At 37.0% G+C, this 26,240-nt stretch overlaps 4 protein-coding genes across 4 annotated transcripts; 1 reads left to right on the forward strand and 3 right to left on the reverse strand.

Annotated features, from left to right (window-relative positions):
* Positions 1–757: 757 nt before the first annotated feature.
* nae1 (nedd8 activating enzyme E1 subunit 1) lies at positions 758–9,423 on the reverse strand. Its single transcript, XM_083550901.1, has 21 exons — positions 9,192–9,423; positions 8,866–8,948; positions 8,451–8,554; positions 8,256–8,316; positions 8,141–8,171; positions 7,869–7,940; positions 7,566–7,645; positions 6,963–7,072; positions 5,930–6,039; positions 5,789–5,851; positions 4,906–4,969; positions 4,672–4,763; positions 4,527–4,586; positions 4,220–4,353; positions 3,985–4,060; positions 3,728–3,767; positions 3,381–3,467; positions 2,861–2,953; positions 1,737–1,851; positions 1,102–1,151; positions 758–994 (listed from the first exon to the last, which is right to left on the reverse strand). Exons 2-21 carry the CDS (start codon positions 8,913–8,915, stop codon positions 885–887), a joined length of 1,602 nt encoding a protein of 533 aa, XP_083407027.1. The 5' UTR covers positions 8,916–8,948; positions 9,192–9,423; the 3' UTR covers positions 758–884.
* Positions 9,424–10,796: 1,373 nt separating this feature from the next.
* On the reverse strand, positions 10,797–19,230 carry ccne1 (cyclin E1). Its single transcript, XM_083550934.1, has 12 exons — positions 18,788–19,230; positions 18,272–18,325; positions 18,040–18,127; positions 17,894–17,962; positions 17,503–17,642; positions 16,868–17,003; positions 16,448–16,594; positions 16,048–16,143; positions 13,208–13,342; positions 12,778–12,889; positions 12,503–12,660; positions 10,797–11,409 (listed from the first exon to the last, which is right to left on the reverse strand). The coding sequence occupies exons 2-12, from the start codon at positions 18,286–18,288 to the stop codon at positions 11,293–11,295; spliced, it is 1,215 nt and encodes a 404-aa protein (XP_083407060.1). The 5' UTR covers positions 18,289–18,325; positions 18,788–19,230; the 3' UTR covers positions 10,797–11,292.
* A 485-nt stretch (positions 19,231–19,715) lies between these two features.
* On the forward strand, positions 19,716–22,106 carry LOC310731363 (uncharacterized protein F13E9.13, mitochondrial). The gene is made up of 6 exons (XM_083550961.1): positions 19,716–19,937; positions 20,031–20,113; positions 20,429–20,609; positions 20,691–20,841; positions 21,122–21,249; positions 21,522–22,106. Exons 1-6 carry the CDS (start codon positions 19,865–19,867, stop codon positions 21,710–21,712), a joined length of 807 nt encoding a protein of 268 aa, XP_083407087.1. The 5' UTR covers positions 19,716–19,864; the 3' UTR covers positions 21,713–22,106.
* Positions 21,901–26,173, reverse strand: LOC310731376 (tumor protein p53-inducible nuclear protein 2). The gene is made up of 5 exons (XM_083550985.1): positions 26,023–26,173; positions 23,778–23,943; positions 23,532–23,667; positions 22,127–23,066; positions 21,901–22,063 (listed from the first exon to the last, which is right to left on the reverse strand). Exons 2-4 carry the CDS (start codon positions 23,911–23,913, stop codon positions 22,853–22,855), a joined length of 486 nt encoding a protein of 161 aa, XP_083407111.1. The 5' UTR covers positions 23,914–23,943; positions 26,023–26,173; the 3' UTR covers positions 21,901–22,063; positions 22,127–22,852.
* Between the last annotated feature and the right edge of the window lie 67 nt (positions 26,174–26,240).

A 26,240-nucleotide genomic window follows, 5' to 3' on the forward strand; every position in this document is an offset into this window, starting at 1 on the left:
GACATAAAATCCCACTAAGTCCATTTTAGTTCCGGACACTATTCTAAGTTGAAGGAGAATGAATACTTTTGCACACCATTTTAATACTGTCAACTGTTTCTGTAACATGTTTAGAGAAGCATGGCCTGTCTCTGTCTGTGTGTGTGTAGCTGAAAGTGTTAAAAGGCTCAGGGGAAATGTCCTGTGCAAGAACATGAACACTAAAGATCTCAACACAAAATCACACTCTACTATACATATGTCACAGATTTAATACACATCTGCTATTAATAATTTAGAGATCAGCAGCTCTAGGCAAGCTGAGGGTTTAATGTGTGTGTTTGAAAGAGGGAGAGAGGATTTTAGTGCTTCAGAATCACACTCTCTCTCTCACACACACACACACACACACACACACACACACACACACACACACACACACACACACACACAGCGTCCACATCATCCTGTTCAACAGATCAATCTAAGAGCAGCCTGCAGTTATGAATTATTCACTCAGAAGTGGAATGTGCTGATAGCAGAAGAAACGAGGAGGCTTTTATTTCCTCAGGGTAGGATTCAGTACAAGAAGATGCAAGGAAAACAGTGCCATCTGCTGTATGTGAGCAGTATCTCTTACATCTGCACCAAGGCTGCATTCCAATTCAAAACACTTCCCTATTCCTTAAATAAGAGAATACCCAGAATGCACTGTAAGGTGTGTAGGGAATAAAGATCCTGATCATATCAATTGAATAAATATAATAATAAACAGTGCTGGTAATTTATTCGAGTCAGTATTTATTACTGGTGCAGTGTTTAATGATGAACAGTAACATTAAGAACACAGTAATGACTACATCGTGCTAAATAAAATACACACACACACGAGCGAATTTACAGTATTAGAGCTGGAAGGTGGCTGACGTCTGAGCCATGGCATTGTAGATGAATGTGTTGTTAAATGGCACAAACTGGTGTGTGATGATTTTGATGGCTTCCTGAGCTGCGGTTCCTGTAAAAATAACAAACCTGTAAATTGCACTTCTGACAAAACAAAATTCAGATTTCATCAGAGGTTTACTGACTATCACTGTAATGCCTGTGTGCGTGTGCGCTCACCTCCTAGTAATGCTGCGACTGTGTGTGGCTCTGCAGCTCCATAACGGCAACTAAAACAAACACACACACACACACACACACACACACACACACACACACACACACACACACAAAAATACTATATATAAACATCAGTAGAAAAATTTTTGTTAAGTATAATAACAAATTAAATTATTTATGTTAAAACTAACGCTAAAACTATTGACTATTAATATTGTATAATACTGAATTACAGGGCTCCAGATTGTGACCAAAAATAATAAATTGCGAGTAATATTTCATGCTTGTGATCACATAATGGCGAAGAGCACGCCACAGAAAACACAGTTAGCGCTCGCAGTGTTTAAGACTGCGTTCTGAAAGAGCTAAAAAAAAAAAATTCCACATTGTCTATATGCTCGCTTCAGTTCCCAGGCCATGCTGTAAAATGATGGCAGATGTACACGCGAAAGGATGACTCAAAGTAAGTGTTTTACCTATTTTCAAGTTCATTCTTCTGTGGCACTTAAAAATATAATTTGGCACCTGTTGTTTTACTAATTGATTTTTTTTGTCTGGAGCCCTGAATTATATGAAATAAATTCAAAAAGAAAGGTCTATAGGGAGGAAATGACATCACACTGATGATCACTCACAACTCGTGGATGTAGTCATCTTTAACGTTGACGTTGAGCGAGTACTCCTGCAGCAGACTGTTCACACATATCTTCAGCCTGCTGATATCCTCTTCCACCTGATAATTATACACACCTGACACACAAACACAAAAGAGACTTGTTCTAAAACCACATAAAATATGTACTGTTATTATAAATGGATTTGGACCATAAATAATAATCTATATATATATATATAAAGCTCAAATACCACTGACTGACTCACTCACTCATCACGAAATCTCAAAAACCACTGAACGGATTGCAATGAAATTTGGAACATACCTTCCTCCTGGGTCTTAGGTGCTCACTAAGAAAGGGTTTTGAAAAATTCGCCCTGGATCGTGGCTAACTCGCGAAAAACGCAATTTCTCACGCATTGTAAACTCTTCTAAATAACATTACGGATCCTAATGAAACTTACTACATTGTTTCTTATTAGATGTTAGATGCACGATAAAAATTATTTTCACAGTAGTTTGCCCTGTATCGGTACTACAAAGGGGTAGTACGTTATTTGTTGACGTTCTGATCTCTGATCATCCACTCCTGCTCAGTGCTTACTGCTTATTGCCATATTGCTTAGCGTTCTGCCTTCCGTAGCGAAGCACGGGTACTTTCAGCTAGTTTACTATAATGGAATAGAACTACAGTTTGCATGGACAGTTCTTGCATTTAAGGACCAATCACTGAGCAGTACAACCCCAAAAATGTTAAAACTATAATTAATGGACCTTAGGTGTCACCCAGATGAGGATGGGTTCCCTTTTGAGTCTGGTTCCTCTCAAGGTTACTTCCTCATACCATCTCAGGGAGTTTTTTCTTGCCACTGTCTCGCTCATTAGGGATAAACTTAGAGACACTAAATTTATAATAACTAACTAATTCAAATTTTGTAATCTCTATTTCGGTGAAAAGCTGAAAGTGCTACATAAATTAAACTAAAATAAATAATAGAAATATGTACTGCTAGTGATGGCTTTTCATGTTTATTACTAGTTCCATTTTTTTCTGGATCTGATGGTGTACAGGGTTTAAATAGTTCTGAGTGATTACTCATGGTCACTCACGGTCCTGATAGTTTTAAATGGTTATACTGATACCTGGGTATCGGGAGTGCTGCTGGTAGAAACGATCAACAGAACGCAGCATAAGATAAAGAACCATCTCACTGTCAGGATTATCCATACAGGAAGCTGAAAATATAACACTTTATGTAAAATAGTAATGACCATTATTCCAAAAAAACAGCACTGAATCATGAAAATGTACCAAATTAAATAAAAATGAATATTTATATTTTATTTTACACTGAGAAAAATAAAAGATGCATTCAAACTAAAAAAAAACGTAACACTTCAAATAAATAAAAACAGTAACATCCAAAATTTATTAAAAATATTAAAAATAATAAAAATAAACAGCACATGACGTCAGTGATGTGAAAAACTACTATTATTGGATGATCCGCTGTGGCGACCCCTAATGGGAGAAGCTGAAAGAAAGTTATTATTAATTACAACTATTGGTGCGGATGAATAGGTATGTTGGTAATTCAGCCTGTGTATGTGCACTTGCATATGTGTGAGAGACAGAGAAGCAGAAAGACAGAGTGACACTTACTGATCTCATCTTTGTTAATAGTTTCCAGACCGTATTCTTCAGAGAGAGATCTGCAGTGGAGAACCCTCAGGAACGCTGAATTCTTACCTGCACAGGTAAACAGCAGAGTTACACAACAGCACATTCTGAGTCAGTGCGTGCACACACACACACACACACACACACACACACACACACACACACAGTGCCATTTTTCACATTTCTATAAGCCATATGTGTGGAATACTATAAAAATGACCTCAACATACAAAAGATGCCTTTTCTCACACACTATTAGTATGTAGCATGTATCAGTGTGTCACTGTGCTTCAGTTTGTATTAATGTATGTCAGTGTGTTACCACTCACAGAACAGTCTGATGTCCGGCTCGGAGATGCTTTCTGGCGGCTTCAGCATGACAAGACCCGCACCCCCCAAAAGAATACAAATAAAAAAAAAAAGCACACACAAAACTGTATTACAAACAGCAAATTGTATCACAACAGTAGAAAATCATCATTTGCCATGTAATACATGTGTGTGTTTGTGTGTATATATATATATATATATATATATATATATATATATATATATATATATATATATATATATATGTGTGTGTTACCTTCCCAACATTCTGAAGATGAGACTCAATGTGTTTGGCTACAACAGCAGCATCCTGCATTGCCTTCTTCCTGTAACTACACACACACACACGCACACACACAGATGCGCACGCACACACGCGCAATTAATACTTTTACATCTGTCCATCAGTATGTGTTTAACTATCTGAATGTGTATCTGTGTGTGTGTGTGTGTGTGTGTGTGTGTGTGTGTGTGTGTGTGTGTATACATACACATTTTGCAGGTTGATGAATTTATCTGAGTCAGAGATCATATCTGGGATGGTGCCACGCAGAGGGAGTTTCCCGTCCCCCTCATTCTGTACAAAATCCCTCACACCGCGTGCCTTCAACCAAAAAGCTGGGGTCTGTTTACACAGATATTTATACAGATGTACAACAATGCATTTTACCCTAATTCCCAATTTCATGAAGAGAGCGCATGTAAACACAGAAATTCAAACGTTCCAGATAGTGATTATAATAAACATCTGGTCTGTGATTGTGATAAAGTGATGAATGTGAAGTGTTGAAGTGTGACCTGTGAGGTGATGTTCTCACACAGCTCAGAACTGAAGATCTCCTCCACGTTGCTGCAGATCTATATACACAATCCACATACAACAGTACTTTAATACATACATTAAGTGACGGGTATATCTGATCACACAGACGCACACAGAGACCTTAGTGGGGTTTAGTGCTGTGTTGACATTCTTAATGGCTTCATCAAAGTTTTCCTCCTCTTCTGGAGCACCGTTTTCATTCTTTCGAATCCCTGAAAAAAGAAAACTCAGGATTAGGAATCACTGTGAGGTTTCATTAAATTAAACTTCAAATAAAGACAGACTGAACAAAGACAAATCATTAAAAAGCAAACAACAAAGATAAAATATGGACGGCGATGTGGATGTTCTAACCGTCTCTGATCAGCTGTCTGAACGCCTCCTTCTCTTTATAATTTTTTGGCAATTGAAGGTCGTGCTGACGGAAAGAATATTTACATGATTAGAACAAGAATTGTTCTTTAGTAATAAGAACACAACACATTTTGTAAATAATCTTATAGTATTTAATAAAAATACAAAAATGTTTTTATTTGTATGAACGTAAAGAAATAACCGATTTAATGAATATAAAAGTATTAACATTATAAGCTTGTTATATTGTGGTTATGTTTGATATCATTTATATAAATTTTCTCTTCAGAGCTTGGCTTGTATAGTTAAAAAATTTTTTTATTTATTTATTTATTTATTTTTTACGTGTGACAATGTTACATGTGATGATCATTTATCATGAACATGTGTCTTTTGAGTTTTTAGACTGCAACTATACAGTCACATTTTCTTGTTCTGCCAAAGAGAGGCTGCACCATTTCAGAGAATCATCTGCACTTCACAAAAATGGACACATTACACATTTACATAACCAGGTATTAACAGGTAATAAGAGCTGTTTGGTAGCTTAAAATAACACCTGCTCTGCATTGCTGCAGTCTGAAAAAAAGCTCTGAAAGAGGTCTCGGTGGTCACCCATTAAAGATGATTATAGACCTCTGTTTCTGCTACAGAATGCATTATGTTTATGTCGATCATTTTCCTTGCCCCGGGTCTGACAATGAGTTTATTCAATCAAACTTCTGTAATTAAAAAAAAAATATTTACATTTTATTTTAAGATATGGTGCAGCAATAATTTGAAGTATCAAACATGTGCATAATAAAGATATAGGTCATGGAGTTAAAGTTATTTCTGCTGCGTTACATTCATTTTGACTGTGGAGTTTAAGTTGTGGCTTTACCTCACTGTACCACTTCTCCAGATATTTAGCGATGATGATGATCCATGGTGTGTGACTGTGATCCTACCATAATAAGGACATAGCAAATTTCAGTTGTTTTAAATAAAAACTCCTAACTTAGTGTAATGCTCCTCTATGTACCTTTTTGTCCATGGAGTCCAGTTCGTAGGAGTTTATATGATTTTTCAGCTCTGTGAATGGAGCGTCCAATCTGAGATCCTCCAGAGCGCTGTCTGGGTGAGACTCCACCACTGGCAATAGACAAAACCATAAAATTAACATACTATTATTGTGTGGATAGAAATAAATTGTTATAGAGTGTACAGTGTCCACTGTAATGCTGTAGTGCTTATTATCAGGTTACATTTTTAATCTAGATGCTTTAGTTTTCTTTTTGTTCTCTCACACTTTTTCAGAGTTGCATTTAGTTTCTATTAGTGATGGTAAGATTCACAGATTCACATCGGTAAAATGGCATAAGAGTTAACAATGTGATGCATCAATTTTAAAAAAGTGTGCTTTGGATACAAGTTAGCATTTTGTATAACAATGCATCGTTTCTAAACTGTTTCTCAAGCTCATTCTCTCAGCACCACTGATGCTATGTGAATATGACATGTCACAACACTACAGAGACCAAGGCATGTCCTGAGAGTTACACAGAATATAGATTAACATGGCAGAGGTAGCGCTGCATTTTCCAGGAGACAAAACAGGAAAAAAGTTTTTTTTGCATTACAAAGGCCTGTTTGTGAAGGGGCCATGTGTTGGAAGTCAGAAGGCACTAAAGTGAATTTATTTGCTGTCTGTCTGAACTGGAGAAAGAAAAGCGAACTATCTGTACCATATTGAATGGCAAAGCACCATATTTTATCCACTGCATTGTATTGCATCGGGAGCTGCTTCATATGTGTTTTTAACATATTGCATTATTATTGACTATGCATCGCCCTCAGTTATGGCCTAGTTTCTATACAGATTAAATGATTACACTATGTTTTACTACGCTTTACTACGTATTACACACTTTATAGGTTGTTTTGTTTTATAGTAAATGAGATATCAGTGGGATTAGCTGGACAGACAAACAGATAAATGAATAAACAAACAAATTGACAAATAATGAAAAATGTATATGTGATTCAGCAAGTGAATAAGATTGTGTGTGTGTCACCTGTGTGTTCCTTCACTGCAAGTCTTATGTAGCCGACAAGTCCATATGCCCTGCAGACCAGGAAAGGCACACTGGCATTCCATAACACACACGCCAATCTTAAACAGACACTGGACACACAAACACACACACACACACACAAACACACACACACACACGTTGCCATCTTACATAGAAATAAAGATTAGCTGATTAAAACATTTCACTCGGTCACTTATACAATAGTAGTAATGTAATAAAGTGGGGCACAGAAGAGAAATCACAGAGACATTACAGAGAAGACACAGAGACATTACGGACATGGTGCTGAGAATGCAGAGAAAACACAGAGGCAACAGAGACGTCTTAAAGGTGTCACCAACACTGCCCAGAGTATAAACAGGGACAACACTGCGGCAACAGAAATGAAGAGACATCACAGACACAGCTCAGAAAATCAGAACTCATAGAGATAAAGCGAATACACAAAGAGAAAAGACGCATATGTCAGAGACACTGCTCAGAGGAGACAGAAAGATGGCACAGTAATGATGCAAAGGCAACACAAAGATGACACAAACACAGCACAAAGATGACATGTATGCACACATATTGCTGCTTCACCTTTCTGGAAGCTGAACACTAATGACCAAAGTGAATCTGTTGAAAAACTCTGGATCGTTCTCCAGCAATTTTTCTGCATCCTGGAGACACACAGAAAGAACATAGTTACAGAAACATTACTGTGTAATCTACACAAACACACCATCATACACACTTTCTTAAAGAAAACAGTTTATTTATATTATCATCTTTATCAATATTCCACACACACACACACACACACACACACACACAGATTCTGATGTTTTATATTTTTTAGAAGAACTCTGTATTGATTATTGAGTGGTATGTGAAAGCGCTCACCTCCTCCACAAAGTTTCCTGAAACATCACTGTTCAGTTCCTGCAGTAACTCAGTCGCTGCTTGAGCTCGGCTCTGAAAATACACACGCACACACACACACGCGCACACACACGCACACACACGTGCACACACACGCGCACACACACGTAAAAACAGAAAATCGGACACACATCTCAACATACCCTCAAAACAATAATAATAATAATAATAATAATAATAATAATAATAATAATAATAATAATAATAATTGTACTCTGCAGAGCTGAGCTTACCTTACCAATACTGTCAATGCTGAGAAAGAAGCTGCAGAACAAAAATGTTTGTGTTTGTAAAGAACTGAAATAAATCTGGCTATATAAAATATTACAAGAGTTTTAAACACTTTACTTGTTCCCAACATCCTCTCCAGTCACTTTATGTCCATCAACTATAGTAAAAGCACCGATACCTACAACCACACACACAAACACACACAAAGTTTAAATGACGCTGTTGTGTTGGTTTGTGTGAGAAATCAGAGTTACTGTAACACAACACAGTGTATAACTGTGTATAAATAAATAAATATATGCGTGTGTGTACCAGGTAACACAAGGTTCTTCAGGATCTCTGTGCCGGTTGCTGTGGCGTTTATCAGACACACATGTCCGCTTTCAAGAGCATCCTGACCATGATCTCCCCATAACCTGTCATTACACACACACACACACACACACACACACACACACATATATTAAACTACATCTTTATGTTTAGGTCTTTATGTTTCTACACTTACATATAGCTATATTGCAGTAATCCTCATTCTCTGATTCTTAATAAAGTATTTTTAATAAAACCTGAACTTTATGCATTAATGTTTTGCAGGGAATAAGAGCTAAATCCGTTCCGCACGCGCTCAATCAGGGCCTGAACATCTCATTATGAAATAAATGTAAAATAATTTCATTATAAATAAGGAATAAATCTTTATTAAAAGTGCCTCATCATCATTTACCTGAGCTGTCGATCATATCTCTGCTCTTTATTGGTTTTGTGTTCAGTCATACCGGCTCAGCTTCTACACAAACACCAGCACCGCTACAGAATGAAACAAGGAGGCGGTGTTCCAAACCGCTCACTACTTCCTACATAGTGCACTACATAAAGTCTCTAATAATATTTTCTTACTCTATTACATAAATAAGATCAAGTAAAACTACAAACTTTAGGCATACAAAAACAGAGTAATCTGCCATGTTCATTGAAAAAGTAAAAATAATGAAACTGCAACATTTTTACTACACCCTATTAAGTGCAAAAGTGTGCGGTTTGAGATGTTACCATTCCTTTGGCTACAATCTTCCTCGGTAAATCAATTGATCAAACATTAAACAACGTTTGTTTTTTATTATACAAGCTAAATTAGCTTAATGTTAGTTATACACAACATATTTCGTTAAATATAATTGCCAGATATTTCAATTAATTGATTTACTATTATTTTATTCAGATCTGAAACCGTGCACCCCTAAACTTAATATAATGGATTAATCCAAAGGTGATGCAAAGACCGGAAGTAAGAATTTGCGGATCATTTTTCTTCTGCGCCGCTTCAAAGTGTACAGACGAGATATGTACTGCCCCTGGTGTTCAATTATACAATTGCAGCGCATTTATTTAACTAGAACTATTATTATTTAATTAAATTTAATTAACTGTTAATTAAATAGATGTTCATGTAGAAGCAGTAATATTTTATTATTAACTGGAGATATACATAGAGATATACACCGTGTTCAATGTACAGCAAATTACTTTACAGTTATGGAGGTTAGGAGTGAGGGTGGGGTATGTAGGGGCAGGTTGTCAGATGATTAATAGTCAAAAATAATTGTTTAGTCACATAATTAATAATCAATGACAGTAAATCTAAAGTAAATCTAAAGTAGAGTTTGTGATATAAAACTCGAGTGTGTAAGTAAATGAAGTGTGTTCTTTAGCTTCTTCATTATTGTGATGTTCTACAGACTGCAGGTTGAAGTTTTTTCTCCCGGATGAAACAGGATGAAAGTTGCAGCGCTCCAGAGGAACTTTAATGAATTATAGATTCTAAAGTCATGAGAACTCTGTTTCATACACAAAATATAATCACCGACCCTAACAAAACACTGTGTTTAGTGTCACGTGCAGGCCTGAAGTGTGTGTGTGTGTGTGTGTGTGTGTGTTTAATCTGCACCTGCTGCTCTTGCTGTGTGAGGAACAAAATGGCTGTTGAAAGTTTAGCAGCTGCAGGGTGTCTGTTTGGAGGCAACTCCCCTTCTTCAGCTCTGTATACTATAAACGTTTAATTATTAAGCCACACTTTAGTCTACACTTTTTCCTCTAAACCCAGACTGTTCCTCATTGTAAATAAAACAAAACAAAAAAAAATTAAGCAAACTTACACTGGTTATGTCTGGGGTGTTTAAATAGGAACACATTGGACATCCGTGTTGATTTTAAATCAGTAATGATTTCATATGTACTTTGCTTAATCATTTATATAGAATTAAACATCTCAGATCAGCCCATCAATCTGCTAAAAGTTCATTTTTATTTGTCCATTGCATATTGTTGCAGAGTTGTACATGGTGTTCTTGCCAAAATTCCTGGTTTTGTTGATTACCTGTGGCCTACATCTGTGTTAATTCCTCTGTATTTCATCTGAGGATTTTTTTTTTTACTTGATTGCTGACTGTGATAAAGGGATGGAGCCTCACACACAATACTGTATTTCTGACAATTTTCATAGTTTACATTCCACAGATTAAAGCAGAAAGCCAGTACTTTAACCTCACTCAGTGTTTAATTCTACCTCGAGTATACTGTGTAAAAAGAAATTAACAGACTAAACATTAGAATATATACAAATTGTACATTAAGCAATTAGAATAAATAGTCACCAAGTGTGTGTGCATTTAGAGCTTTATTTAGGTTTTCATAAAATACACAATAGCAGCAGCATGACAAAAATTGGTTTAAAAAAAAAAAAAAAAAAAAAAAAAAATTCACTCAGGATACAAGCAGAGGATAAAACTTACAAAAATAAAATCCCAGTTCTATAGCCTTAAAATCCATTTCCACAGTAGCCTGAACCTTCTTTAGAAAAATAGTGTGATCCTCCATAAAACACACAGCATAAAATCTAAAATCGAATCCTCTCTTTGATTTTGTGTGTGCGCATGCGCGTCCCACCACCGTTATAGCAGCATTCAAGCACTGAGGCTCTCTGAGGATTCGGTCGGTGGGTCACGACTTGGTAAATCAATAATACAGGTTAAAAAAGAAAGAATAAAAGCCGTTAGAATTTTGCAGAGATCAGTATGAAAAGTTCTAGAAGGTGAGCCGAGAACAGCATGGCTGTGGGTTGTGCCCCGGTCCATCAGGCGAAGCAGAGCAGCAGTCAGGACGAAGAGTCTTCGGGTTTCTCACTGCTGGGGGGCGGAGTCAACACACCAGACGGGACAGACGAGGTCTGGCTGTGATCCGAATCTGCCAGCTGATGGGTGTGTACCTTTCCCTAAAGAGAACAGAGAGTCAACACTTACACTTAGTGAATCTTTTACACAAAAACTTACAATAGATTCAGTTTGTTACATCACAATACTTAAATTACAATCGTCCTTAAGAACTGATCATTTTAATATGTATAACTTTCACAGGAATGTAAAATTGTAAGCAAATATTAAAGAGTTAATGATTAAATAGGCTTATTTGAAATTAAACTATTTAGCCATACATACATAAATGCATACATGCCAAAAAGTTTTTCACTCGTCTGCCTTCACAAGCAAATGAACTTGAGTAAACATCCGATTATTAATCTATATGGTTTAATGTGATGTTGGCCCAGCCTTTGCAGCTATACCAGCTTCAACTCTTCTGGGAAGGCTTTCTACACGTTTAAAGAGGAGTGCGTTAAGGGGAATTTTTTTTACCCTTCTTCCAGAAACGCATTTGTGAGGTCAGACACTAACGTTTGACTAGAAGGCCTGGAACAGTCTCTGCTCTAATTCATCCCAAAGGTTGGGGTTGAGGTCAGGACTCTGTGCAGGAGAGTCAAGTTCTTCCCCAAACTGTTCCCACAAAGTTGGGAGCATGAAATTGTCCAATATGCCTTGGTATGCTGAAGCAATTAGAGTCCTTTCACTGGAACTATGGTGCCAAGTCAAACTACTGAAAAAACAGACTCTCACCAAAAATCCTCCCCGCCACTTAACTTTACACTTGGCACAATGCAGTCAGACAAGTTCCAGAGCTCTAGAGTCTAGTGTCCTTGTGCTTTACACCACTACATCCGATGCTTTGCACTGCACTTTGTGATGTAAGGCTTGGATGCAGCTGCTCGACCATGAAAACCCATTCCATGAAGTTCTCTGCACACTGTTCTTGAGCTAATCTGAAGGCCACGAAGTTTGAAGGTCTGTAACTATTGACTCTGCAAAAAGTCAGCAACCTCTGTGCACTATGCATCTAAAAGTGCCACTCGTGTGTGGAGGTCTGGGGTTCCATTTCATGCCATAGGTGTTCACATGGGTTAAGGCCGGAGCACTGTGTAGGGCAAAGCTAGACATAAGCACATCTACACACACAAGCTTCACAAAGTGTCTTACCAGCCAGTCCAGGTAGGGGGAGTGACTCTGGATGTTGTGAATGTTCTCTGCTGGAATGCCTTTAAACGTTTTTAAGGAGGAGCTTCCAACATCACGTATTGCCATCGCAAATGGTATCATCCACCTCACACATCGCTCCACATCACACCACTTCAGTCCTGAAAAACACAAAAAGAGCGCGAGAGCATGCACATTATAATGTGTAAGGATATCGGATTTAATTTAACTCAGTAGCATTATATCTTTAGCACCAAAACTTTATTGTATGTTCTTACCAGAAACCTTCATGATGAGCTCCATAGATGAGAAGTGGAACAGAGCTGAAGCAGCCAACAGGCTTGAGGAGAACTCTAGACTCCTGACATCCAAAACGCACAAATCCAACAGCTACACACACACACACACACACACACACACACACCAACTATCATAATTTCCCTCTTATTGCTCAACATTAATATATAAATCTGCGGAAAAACAGAGCTGGATCAGTGTTCATGTAATCTTGAAACAAGGCTTGTGTTTGAACAGGCTCCGCCCCAACTACAAACCCCGCCCACACATCCTTCACATTATCTCAAGCATAATTTAATTCGGTAGAAATGCTATAAGAGCCAAAGCTCTCCTGAGTCCAATGATGAAAAGACTGTTTATATCATAAGATCAGCTGTGTAAACTAGAGTGTAAGGAATGTTCTTTAGTTACCTCAGCGATCTGTACAAATGTGGCCTGAGGAAATTGTGGCATGAGAACTTCAGTGAACTCCTTCAGATGAGCCATTTGCATGTAGATGTTCAACCAGGACACCGGAGTTAATGGACTCAGGCTCCAGTTCAGTTCCTGAGAAACAAACGATTCAAATGTTATTTTATTTATCAATTTATCTAAATTTAATAAACTGTACACAAATATGGCAAATTTTAACACATAACTTTAAATTAAATGCTCTCCGCTCTTTAAAACCATTTTACATTCGAACACACCTTTCATCATTCTGTGTCCAGTTTAATGGTCTTTTGGTAAAAACTTAAACCAAAGCCCAAAAAAAATTAATAAATAAAATATTTTTTATATATTTTTTATTTATATATTTATATATTATATATATATATATATATATATATATATATATATATATATATATATATATATATATATATATATATATATATATATATATATATATATATATATACACACACACACACACATACACACACACACATACATACACACACACATACAGTTGAACCCGGTTATGCCGCCAGCCTAGGGGATGCCAAAAAGCGTCGAGATAACCGATGATCGCGATAAACGAAAACCAAAATGGCGGCAATATATTAACGTGCTTAAAATTTCTTTATGTACATGATGTGCGTTAAGTGAGAATGTACATGCACGTGCTTTTGGAGGGGTTTTTTTTAACACACAACAGCGCTGCCGCAATTTGTTTGAGGAAGGCATGCTATAAAAACGTACGTTTGCTAACAACAAAAGGCATATGTGCACCAACTAACAGCAGAGATTTACCAGTATACAATACAAACCACCACCGACTCTCGATACAAACCTTTATCATATTCTCCAACATTGCAAACACAAAGATCGCTCACAAAAAACGTGCGGGGTGTAGTTCGTTTTTACAAAAAGCTAACCAGTGTCAAAATTAAATTCTCGAGTCATTTCACTCTGACACACAGCTCTGAAAATTATCCTACACTCCTGTGCCTTCTCTTCCAAGATAGCATCTGTAAGGCTTGATTTTTCCGCCACTTCCGCCAGTTCTTCTGCGGCTGCACGGCCTGAAACTCATCATCGGAAATATCCTGAATGACGCAGTGCATCCAGCAGCTTGAGATTGTTTCCTTCTTCACGGTATTCCAGACTGATCTCTAATATAAGAAGCTCCCTGGGTGAGGGGTACGTACAACTTTGTATAAGATGCGTCTTATATACGCGAAAATATGGCAGTAAGATGGTGAAGTGGCATCAATAACTAACATTTTCAAGAGCCGGCGATTGGTCATGGGGATCGAGATAACCGATGTTAAGTGGCTATGTTGGCCTGCTTTTGTGTTTAAGATATTAGGGTTCGGCGACATAGCCGATGAGAAAATGGTAAGACAAAGAGAGAATTTGGTGGTTCCACTTCAAAAACGTCGACTTAATAGGGTTGGCAAATAAACCGAGGTCGAGATAAGTGGGTTTGACTGCGTTTGTGCGTGTGTATAATATATATATATATATATATATATTTATTTATTTATATTAGGGATGCACCGTATATTCGGGCAATATCCGGAAATGGCCCAAAAGTGCAAAAGGACCGAAACAACACGCCCGAAACAGTTTGTTGTGATGACGCAAACAGAAACCGCTGCCTGCACGTGCTTGTCTGAAGCAACATGTCTGCGGTGTGGACGTATTTCAGTATATCTGAGAAAGACCCAAGGATATGCAAAACATGTAATGCTGAAATTTCAGGAGGGGCTGCGTCTGCAAAGACTTTCTCCACGTCGGGTTTAATTTATCACCTGAAATCCAAACATCCCAATCGCTATGCTGAATATGAGAGAAACGGGGCACAGAAAAGCAAAAGCCCTCCGAGCACACGCACTCCGTCTGTGGCGGACGTTTTTGAAAAGGCAGGAAGTTTCCCAGTGATGTTGTATCTTTAAGCAGTTGCACTTGTTCTGAATGCACTTTGTTTTTATGAAAAGAACATTTAATTTTACAACCTTTTAGCAGGCCAGAGTGTACATGTGTACATTATTATTTAATGTACACATGAGTGCATTTAAGTTAAACATTTAATTTATTTTATCCTGTGCATTGTGTTATAAATAAATATTTTCATAATTTGTAATTGATGTATTCTTTGAAACTTTAATATTAATTTTTGCAATTGAAATGCCTTGATTTTAGTAAGTTTAGCACAGTCAGACATAAATGCAATGGTAATAATAATTGGCATAATTTCTATCGGTGTTTCAGTTTTTCAGCCTTGCTTTCCTCTTTTTCGGTTTTGGCCAAGAATTTTCATTTCGGTGCATCCCCAATAAAAAAAATTTTTTTATTGGGGATGCACCGAAAAAAAAAAAAAAAAAAAAAAAAAAAAATATATATATATATATATATATATATATATAGACATCATGCAACCTGTCATTTAGCACTGACCATTCAGCAGTGGCCTTTCAGCATGCATTCTGCATCACGCAACATACCGAACAACAACTAACAGAAGATAGCAAGAATCACCTCATATACGATTAATTCTATACCCAGTAAAGTTCAGTGATCTGAATCCTGTATTGTGTTTTTACTGACACGCTGGGGCGAGTACAATCCCCTGATCAGCGGACACCAGATAGTAAAAAATCCTTACATGGTCCTTCGAGCTAGAGAGGAAAACTTCCTAACATTTAGACACTGGTCGTCTAGAGTGACCAGTGTCCAATATTGTGAGAATGTAGAGCAAGTGTGAGAGTTCAATTTCACATTATTAACAAACAGCACATTTGAAAAAGGTGTAAATAGATTACCTTCATGATTATGACCTCCATGCTGAGAATCTCCTCCTCTGTACACGCTCCATCTGTCACATATGCAAACTGGTGCACTTTAGGAGGATAAATCTCCTGCAATAAGAATTAAAAAAAAACAATAATGAGCAATAATCTAATCCCCGGTGCCATTTGAACTCAGCAGCCATGCCAATTAAAAGTTATAAAATAGGTACTTAAATAAACAAAAGTATATAAAATTTTTACGGATTTTAACAAAACTGATACAAATGCCAAGAGTGTGGTCTTCGATATAAAATGAATAAAATTTACAAAAAAAAAAAAAAGTGTGAATGTAACCAGACAGGAGTCATTCTAAATAACCACTTATGTTGCTTGTCATTTTAATTATTAAAAATAATTGAGATTAAACATGTACCTCCATTTTAGCGGCGATAAAGAGAGCAGAAATGCCGATGAGCTGCAGTGTGGACTTCTGCACGTTCTTCTGTGTGGCCATGAAGCGATCAAAATAATCCTGACCTAAATAAAACGTCTCTCGGTGGAGTTTATACACTTCACACACCTGCAAGGTAGAGAAATATTCGACTACAAAAAAAATTCATTCGGTCTTACTGCCCAAAACCATTATTAAAAGCTAAAAGATATCCCGATCCTGACTGTATTTATTACATAAGCACCAAAACACACATTTGCACATCGTTAATTAGTGCAATGTCCAGCACTTTAGTCATCTGCTGAGTAAACATGATTAAATCTTAATAAAGCTTCACCCCTCATTGATGACTGATTACAGTCGGGGTGTGTTAATCTCTTTTACACACACACACACACACACCTCGATTAACCAGTCAAGCAGAATGGCCCTCATTTTAGGCTGTAGGTTGGGGTGTCTCTCCATCACCCGCACATTATGAAGGTAAATTTTATCTTTCTTCAGCAGGTTATTCCACACATCGTCTTTACTCGCCCAACTGAAATCACAAAGCAAAATTTAAATCGAATTCACTGCACATTAAGTGTTCTGTAATTTTGATCATTAAACACAAGTTTTTTTGTTTTTTTTTTACCAGCATGCTTCTGAAAACATTCACATGATCAGGTCAGTATAGTGACCTAGTGTGAACTGAGCCCTAGTTATAGACAAGAGATCAATTACACAAAAAGAAGGTGTAGGTTCTGAGTACCCAAACACCATATTGTGTGAAAATGCAGCAACAATATATACACAAAAAAAAACGTGTGAGAAGACAAAAAAAATATCTGCAATTAAATACATTATTTATTGTAGATTGTGTCTGCAGTTTTAGTGAACAATGTTGGAGGATGGAGGCTTTATTTGTACATTTAAATACTGAAGCTCCACCCTGATGCGAGCTACGGTGTGGTGTCGAGTTCACACACATCTCCAGTTTGCTGAAGTGTTGCTGCTGCTGACTGGTATTTTAAACGTAAAGCAGCCTAGAGTCTCACCACAGGGCAGGCAGAGGCGAGGGCCGCGTCGGGGTGACAAAAACACTCCTGCTGGTGTAGTGTGCGTATCCCACCCTGCCGATTCCAACCGGTTTATCTGCCTGACATGGCGAGGACGCTGGCGTCTGATCCCGGCACGTCTGAGCAAGCAGAGAAAGAAAAGAGCGTTTTTGTTAAGGGAATCAAACACAATACCCATCACAAAACTCAATTCCAGAAAACACTTTCCATTCAGAATACACACAATTCAACTCATGTAAGAATGTATTTAAAGGCAAATTCAGCTCAGGAAACATCCAATGAGACCACATGCTTGTGTAAATATTTAAAAAAGTATGTTAAATTACAGGCTTTAGGTAAAAGAAAAGCCACAGCATTTATTCAAAATCACCTCCTGGGATGAACACTGCTTTTTTTTTGTCTGCATCTCTGTAATTTCCTCATCTGGATCCTGTAAGTGCTGTAAAGCAAAATTAAATTAGTTAATACAGTGCATTAATAATAAAGATAATCACAAACACATGACAAACTACTCACAATAGCAACATCTGCTTTCCTTTTCCTGGCACGTCCTGAGCTGGATTTAGGAACGTCATCGGTTCTGGTGTTCACTTGTGCATTCAACCTAAAGAAACACTTTACTTTAGTAAAGATTCAGTGTTAAAATACCAGAGATTAAAAATAAAACTGTAAAACTCTTCCCCTCAAACATGCTGCTACTTCCTAACACCTGTCTACTGAGATTCAAGTGAATAAAACACACACTTACACACTCTTGCTGGGCATTATATCCACAGGATTGTCTCTCAGAACCGAAGAGAGCCTAAAACAAAGAGGAAAGTTTTAAAGGTGAGGTTTTTCATCATTTAACCCACTTTTTTCCCGGCGTGTATGTGGCCTGGTTTCCTCCCAACCCCCCACACAAAGGCCTCATGAACACTGCAACATGAACACCAAATAAAATCTTCCTATTAAAACATCATGAATCCAACATAGAGGTATTAAAGAGAGCTGAAAGAGTGAGGGATGAGGGAGAAAGTTGTGAGGTCTGAATTTATGTGGCTAAACCTGAATCCTAAATGGAGTGGATGAGAGAAGAGAAAATGGCCGCTCACTTCTGTTAATAAACAGATATTAAAATAACTGAATGCGTAAAAAAAAAAAAAAAAGGTTTTCAATGTAAAAATAGTTTTGGAGGATCCCAAACTGTGATGATTTGAGATTCGTGTGTGAATAACGTTTATAATCAGATAGTTTAGAGGAAGAGAAGTAATGAGATCTTTACCTCCAAACGGCGCGTGCAGGAGGAAAAGCCGAAGCTGCAGAAAACTTACGAAGAAAATTCACAAACAATCTTCATCATCATTCACTATTTCACCTGGACTGAATTCCTGGATGTGCTGAATGAGAGCTGGTCGTTATTTCCCCTGTGTATGTGGTATAACGTGTTATAGTGCGTGTTTCCCCCTGAGCTGCTCTGATCTCTGCCTCATTTTGCGCGTTTGCCTTTATAAACTGCGCAAACTCGAGGCGCGCGACTCGAAATCAGGCGTTGAATAAAATAAAAACCAAATATATACATAAATAAATAAAACTAAACAGTAACCTAAATACCCGCTGGCACTTAACCACCCTACAGCACCATCACGCCTCTCTGACTCCCAACTCCAACATAAAACATTTACTTTATAAACACATTCACCCCTTTTTTTACCGGGTAAAGAGGCGTGACCGGGGTGACGTCACGTTGGCGGTGACGACGTCATCCTGGAAGTTCTTGGGAGCACGTGGACAGCTGTGTCAGGAAGTAAACAAAAAGCAGCTGTTGCTCAGAAAGGAGGCTAAAGTCAAATAAAGTGTAGTAAAAACTAAATATCGGGCATGTGTGTTTAATAAAGGATAGTTCATCTTTTCACGAGTCGATTTGGCAGAAAAAAACGATTAATATTATTTTATAGTTTATTATTATTTTTAAAATGAATCTTTAATAAATTCATTTCAAAACGGAAACGATTCTCAATTCATTATCTATTTATTAATTCATTTTATGCATACGATGTGTTAATTATTATTATTATTATTATTATTATTATTATACTTAATTAATAATATGTTACATTATGATGTATTCTGACAATAATAGTTATTTATTTCTAAAAATGGTCCTTTAACGTGGTTTATATGAAAACATAATAGCGAGTGTGTGTGTGTGTGTGAGAGAGAGAGAGAGAGAGATGTATATATAAATATATGCACACACAAAATAAGCATAAGGACATTTTATGGCCCAAGTGCTGATATCTCTGTATCGTAATTTAACCTTTGACCAGTCACGTGGTTCGACTCAGCCTGAGCGCACATCATGAAGTTTGTAAAGCTTTTTGGACGCATAAAGTCAAACATCCTTGGAATGATCCATGTTGGAGCTTTACCAGGTAGGATAGATTACTTTTATTTTTGTTTGTAATGTGTTGTTTTGTATCCTGTAAGCACAGCTGTATTATGTGTCATTGTGTTTTCTTCTGCAGGTACGCCATTACACAGATCTGCAGTTCCTGAGCTCATCGATGAGGCATGTAGAGAAGCAGAGCTTTATCACCAGGAGGGAGTAGTAAGATATAAATATTCACATTTAGAATAAAGACATTAGAGAAAATTAATGCAAGGCTCATAAGTGCAAAAAAAATTGCTATTAAAATAAACACAATATTCAGTTGAATTATGCAATTTCTCCAATAGAACAGAGCAGCATGTCTAATCAGTTTGAATTATTTTGTTAATTTATGTATTATAAATGTAAATTCACTTATAAAAATGATACACATACTAAGATATATATATATATATATATATATATATATATATATATATATATATATATATATATATATATATATATATAAAGCGACACTGTGTGTGTTTTCAGGACGGGTTGCTGATTGAGAACATGCATGATGTTCCATATGTCTGTGAGTCAGGGCCGGAGGTGTGCGCGGTGATGACTGCTGTCTGCTCTGCAGTGAAGAAACTTCGACCGGCATTTCCTGTTGGTGTGCAGGTTCTAGCAGCCAATAATCATACAGCACTGGCCATTGCCCTCGCCTCCAGTCAGTTAAGACATAAGAACAAGAATAAGCGTTTGGATGATTACAGTGGTGAGTGTTGAGTTGTGTGCCTTAAATGTTCAGGGCTGGACTTTATCCGAGCAGAGGGTTTTGTGTTTTCTCACGTGGCCGATGAAGGCCTGATGAATGCGTGTGCCGGTGAACTGCTTCGATATCGCAAACACATCGGAGCAGAACATGTTAAGATATTTACTGACATAAAGAAGAAACACAGGTGAGATTAGAGCAGTAACAACTACATCTAACCCAAATCTAAAACCCAAGATACATTTCACTTACATACAGCACCTTGTATTTAACTAGCCGATATTCAGCACCCAGTGTTTGTCATGACCATTAACTAATCATGATCATAACTTCAATTCAGTGTACATCTATTTCATGTTTATTAATATTAACCATGTATTGTTTTTTTTTACTTCCTTTTCTGATTAATGAATAAAACAGCAGTAACTGTTTAAGTGCAGAGTGTGAGATATATTTTGCATGTGCAGTGCTCATGCGCTTACAGCTGATGTGTGCATTGCTGAGACAGCGAGGGCAGCTGAGTTTTTCCTCTCTGATGGAGTGGTGATCACTGGACCTTCAACTGGTGTTCATACAAATCCACAGGAACTGAATGGTGAACTTCAACTTTATTCTTTCTGAACTCACTAATCATCTCATCTACCTGTTAGTTTATCATTTATTAATATTCTGTTTTATGACATTCAATTATATAATATACTATTTATATGTACTATTTAAATATATCTCTAACTAATCAAGCTTGTTTATTTAAACATGTATTTTGTATTCATTTAAAGAAGTTATTTGACATAGTAATTCATGAGTTAACTAGTTAAAGAAAAGTAACTAGAGGTTGATTTATTATTACATTTCTGTTTGTTCCAGATGTAATGCAATCAGTCCAAATCCCAGTTCTGATCGGTTCTGGAGTGACTCACAATAACGTGGAAGATTATCTGCAGGCAAATGCACTGATCATCGGCTCACATTTTAAAATCGGCGGGCGCTGGGAAAACAGTGTTGATCCTGACAGAGTGAAGAGATTTATGGAGAAAATCCACAAACTTCGCAACTGACAAAAAAAAAATTAATATTCAAAATATAACAGCTTCTAATTTATACATGGAGAAAGACTTGTTTAATAGTAGTTTAATGTTTAATATTAAATCTATTCAAATAATAATTTAAGGGTTAAAATTTTATTTTGCAGTTAAAAAAAAAATCACAAATATATTATTCAGTTGAAAAGAAACAAACTCAAATATTTTCAGTATAAAAAGAATTTAAAAAACAAAACCTGTGAAATATATATTTATAGACATTGCAAGTCACTTTGGCATAAATTCATATCTGTAATTCCTTTATCTGAATTCAGATAACAAATCATGTTCATGTTAAACACACTTCACTTAGAAAATCAGCTACAACTACACACACACACACACACACACACACACACACACACACACACACACACACCACACACACACACACACACACACACCTTTAATAAATAAAGTATTATACACGCTAACACTGCACTGTCCCTCTGATCCAACAACATGACACACAGTTTACCTAACTTATTTCCACAATTAAAAATGGTAACTTTTTCACTCACAAAATGTTAATCAATACCAGGATTAAATTAAAATATTACAAAAAAAGAGTTTCATGCTGAAACATTCACCCTCATATACCCTACATAGACATTTGTTGGAAATTAACGTTTATTCCTTACTTTAATAGTGAGACCTTTACCTAGTTATTTGTTATAAATGTCCAGAATGTAAATATTAAAATATTTGCTTGGACACCAGTGTAACCTGCAAATCTTAACTTTAGTAACTACATTTAAAATCTCCAGTCAGATCGACAGCTGGCCTACAGTACACAGAATTTCACATTATTAATCATATCATAAATCATTCATGCAAAATTGTATTGATAAATTTGACCAAATCATACTTTTTCACAGTTATGACACAATGAAGCTCTGTTGTGATAAGAATCACACAGATGTACATTACACATGGCAACATTAGCATACAATCTGAAAGTAAAGCAGTAAACACATCTTGATCTTCTAAATTTGAAGTGAAGAGAAGCCTGGAGACATTTTATTATATAACTGAACTATTCGCTTTGAGTATGCAGGAGAAATTTTAAAAATGTCACACATACACACACACCTTGCCATCTTGTTTGGGCGTGTCTCAGTAGTTGTACAGGCGCTGAGTGGGCTGTTTAAAATGGCCGTAACGGCGCTCAGTGTTGGAAAGCCGAGTCTTGACCAGGTTCTGCCTGCTGAGTGCGCCACGGCTCAGCTTTCGGCGTTCAGAATACACTCGTGCTCTCTGCTCTGAGAGCAGCTCAGAAGCACACCACAACGGCAGGAGCCTCGACACATCACGCCTTACCTGTACACACCTGAGACACACACACATACACACACACTGTCAGGTACATACACTTTACCCCTACTGCAGGTTGTTCGCTTATAGAAAAATAGTATGAACTGTGTAAGACATGGACTACTGCAAATATGAGGATTGTTTTCTTATAAGAGCACACTTCAAGTGTTTCATTCCTTTTATACCAATAATAAATTAAACAATTACATGTTTATTTATTAAATAACAGCATCATGCATTTTATCTGTTTACAAGTAACATTGTTCAATCAAGTTTGGTCACATTGCTGGTCATATTACAGAGAAATTCACATGTATAAACTCCTCTTTTCAAAAGCTGTTGCAAAACTGACTTTGACAATGTCCTCATAGCGGAGAAAATTTGTCATACAGAAATCATGACCAATCTCAATCCAGGAGGTGTTCCACTAAAACACACACACACTTTGGTCGATAATTATTTGAGAATAAAGTTTGGTGACCTGGAAGAATCTTCTTCATCAGAAACGTCTTTTTCATTTATCCGCTGATGGCACATCTGATACACGGACATGCTGGGATGCTCTATCAGCAGATTCTCCAGAGGATCTTTTACAAGAAGGCCTAAAGATGAGTTATCTACACACACACACACACACACACACACACACACACACACAAAAAAAAACCTTTATGTAAACCAATCCTCCTGCTGGTTTTTGAATGTAATGATCCCATATTACACAGACCTGGAACATTAATAATGATCCAGTCTCCATCTTCACACTCCAGCAGCTCCATACAACTCTCATTCTCCACCACAACCTCATCCACTTCCTCTCCTCCGCCACCCAGCAGAATCTGCGTCAGGACTTTCCTGATCATTTTTAGAATTTCTTTTACCGCTTCTCGACTCTGAAAGCAAAAAGAGAACAGTATAAAGCTATTAATAATTTTACTGAGTTTCAGTACTGTTTTTATGCAGCTTTGACTCCTCTATCTGTATAATCTCTGAAAAAAGGTACATGGTTAAAGGTACAGTTAAACAAAGAACAATTAAATATTCACACAGCTAGCTAATTAGCCAGCTAGCTAGGTACCATACTAGGATTATTTGGGCTGCCTTTAATGATTCAAAGAAAATCATTTCTAATCAAAGACACTAATATTGTATTGATGTGAGTGTGGAAAATATAAATCATGTGTACAGCCTGTTCTGATACACACGCTTTCTTCTTTTACATCAAGTGTGCACTTGAGTATAATAGTGACAGTGTAATGTACTGTGGAAGTCAATAAGGGTAAAGGCCTGTGTATCCTTTCAATCCAAAACATCTCCGCAATCTTGAGGTCTTTCAGCCGCCAAGATTCCTGTATGATTTGTGCAGGTCAAAGTGAGTACGTGTATTAAAAGAAACCTGGCAGCCATTGCTGTACACACTGTCCTTTAGCTTGTCAGTTTATTTTCAATACTGTCTGGATTTTTCTTACCGCCCAATTTAGAACAACTTCAGACAGTAAATTAGCCACCCAATACTGATCCAGTTACAGTCATCTCACACTCAGGAGGCTCCCTACATAGAGAACATATAGCTGAAACATGGAGGGTTTCTTGTTCTAATAAATGTTGTATTACAATGTTACTACTGTATGGTATAGCTGTTACAAAGTTACACTACAGAATCACTGCCATAATGTTACAACACTACAGTGTCACAGTCACAGTTTGACTACACTACGGTTTAACTGTAACAATATTACACTACAAAAGTGTCACAATATGCACTACCAGGTGGGAGGGAGGTGGTAGCTTAGTGGTTAAGGCATTGGATCTGGTGGTTAAGGCTTTTGATCCGAAGATGCCGACTACAACAAGCTGCCACACCTAGGCCCCTGGGCAACCCCTATAGCTTTTCAGTTATATGACTAAGATAAATATAAGTCACTCTGTATATGGGCATCTGACAAATGCTCTAAAGGTATAATGTGACTGTCACACTATTACAATGCTAAAGTGTCACTGTCACAATACTACTACATGACACTTTCACTCACAATATTACAGTACACTGTAATATTAGTGTTACAATCACAATATTACTACACCAGAGTGTCACTGTGACAGTAGTATTATACTAGTGTCACTGTCACAATATTACAACCACTACATTCTCAATGTCACTACTGTTATGAATAATATAAATGAAAGTCAATCTGGATAAGGGTGTCTGCCAAATGCTATAAATGTACAGTACCACCGTCATATTACAGTAATTCAGTGTCATCATATTACTACACTACAGTGCCACAATAGTACGACTCTACATTACCACAATGTTGTAAAAGTTTGCACCCCCTTCGTTTCTAGGTGAAAAATATTTAGAAAAAGTGTCTCAACAAAATATCATTCTGCATTCGAGTGCATTATTCATCTACGTTTATGCCTCAGTAAAGTTTTATTTGAGGCATGAAAAGGAAAACACAGAAAAACAGCTGTCACACGACCTAAACCAGGAACTGCACACACAAAGCTGTAGATATCTCCAGGGTGTTTACTGAAAGCAACCGAGACCAGCATTCAGAATCACACAAAGAAGAAAAAAAATTGTGAACAAAGAAAACTAAACAGTACAGAAGAAATCCAGTTCACACAAAAAACTTTTTTTTTCTTCACTGTAAAAAGAATATCTCACCATTGCAACACTTCTTTTGTGCTTTTTTTGTGATAATGAGAATATGTAAAAAGAAAACTGCATTTAATGCCTTCTGGTTTATCCTGTGGAAAATGTTACAACTTTGTTTAAATAATTTTAACGATGCCTAAATAAAACATGAACGTTGTGTGTGTGTGTGTGTGTGTATAAGTTTGTACATTGTTACAACATCAGTGGATAAAACAAGAAAACAAAAGGAACATCACAGTATAAAGCAGAAACCTCAGCTCAGGGACTAATCACTGCTCCTGAAAGTGAATCGTGTTGTAGGGAATCTCACCTGGAAATATCGGGTCCGAAGTAAAATCAAAATGATTCAAAACCCAAAACACAGAAAGTGTGAACAAAGTATCAGCACAACGCCGCTTGTTTTTGTCTCGACTTGTTTACAAACCAGAGGCTCCGCCTACGTGTCATGACGTCACCGACTTCCATCCGCACCTCGCACGCGCCTATTTTTCAAATTTGTAAACAAATGCGTTCGTCATTTCCAGTTCC

Source organism: Silurus aristotelis (assembly GCF_946808225.1).
Source record: "Silurus aristotelis genome assembly, chromosome: 9".
NCBI classification, from domain to species: Eukaryota; Metazoa; Chordata; class Actinopteri; order Siluriformes; family Siluridae; genus Silurus; species Silurus aristotelis.